Below are 598 nucleotides of genomic sequence, written 5' to 3'. Positions count from 1 at the left end.
TTTTTCAAGAGTTTTCTAGGTTTTCTTTTTTTTACTCACCGGGCGGCCTAGAAAAACCTCGTCCCTAAGGGCTTTCAGCGTATTTTTCGATGCGTTTTTCTCGATGAAGGAATTTTTTTTGATTTTTTTCTTTATTTTTATGTCAATCTACATGCATTTCTGCACATTTTCATGCAATAAAAAATTTCACCGTACACCACCTTTAAAACCAACTGTTCAGAAGAAGCTGAACGTGAATACATTTGCTCATCGGGAAACCAAGAGATTGCTGACAACTACTTTTGATGTTCGTTTCAAAACCAAACATTCGACTGCTACTGTTCAATTGTGTAGTGTGGACAACATTGCATGCAACATTTTAACTGCGGATGTGGAAAGTGATGTGTTGAAACGACTGCTGCAAGACCAGGATCAATATCTTCAGGTGGAACGGACAAGAAAGAAAGTTGATATTCTCATTGGATTGGATTCGTATTTGGAAATTTTGGGACAAGTGAACACTCTTCGATTGGCAAACGGGTTACAATTGCATATCAGACCAATTGTTGCTGGAAAAGAGAATGTGGTGGATTTTGCTCTTACATTTTCTACACTATAA

The 598-nt window shown here is 37.5% G+C and overlaps 1 protein-coding gene across 1 annotated transcript in view; it reads left to right on the top strand.

Moving 5' to 3' along the window:
- Nucleotides 1-598, top strand: part of Cbr-fce-2 — a gene marked incomplete at both ends in the record, with an annotated part of 2,360 nt that extends 1,762 nt beyond the window's left edge. The window contains one exon of the mRNA XM_002648874.1: nt 221-598. Within this exon, the coding sequence (XP_002648920.1) occupies nt 221-598 (378 nt within the window). The remainder of the gene's footprint in view (nt 1-220) is intronic.

Source organism: Caenorhabditis briggsae, assembly GCF_000004555.2.
Source record: "Caenorhabditis briggsae complete genome, chrV, whole genome shotgun sequence".
In the NCBI taxonomy this organism is placed as follows: Eukaryota; Metazoa; Nematoda; class Chromadorea; order Rhabditida; family Rhabditidae; genus Caenorhabditis; species Caenorhabditis briggsae.
The sequence above is the reverse complement of the archived record's forward strand: the minus strand, read 5'-3'. Positions and strand labels throughout refer to the sequence as shown.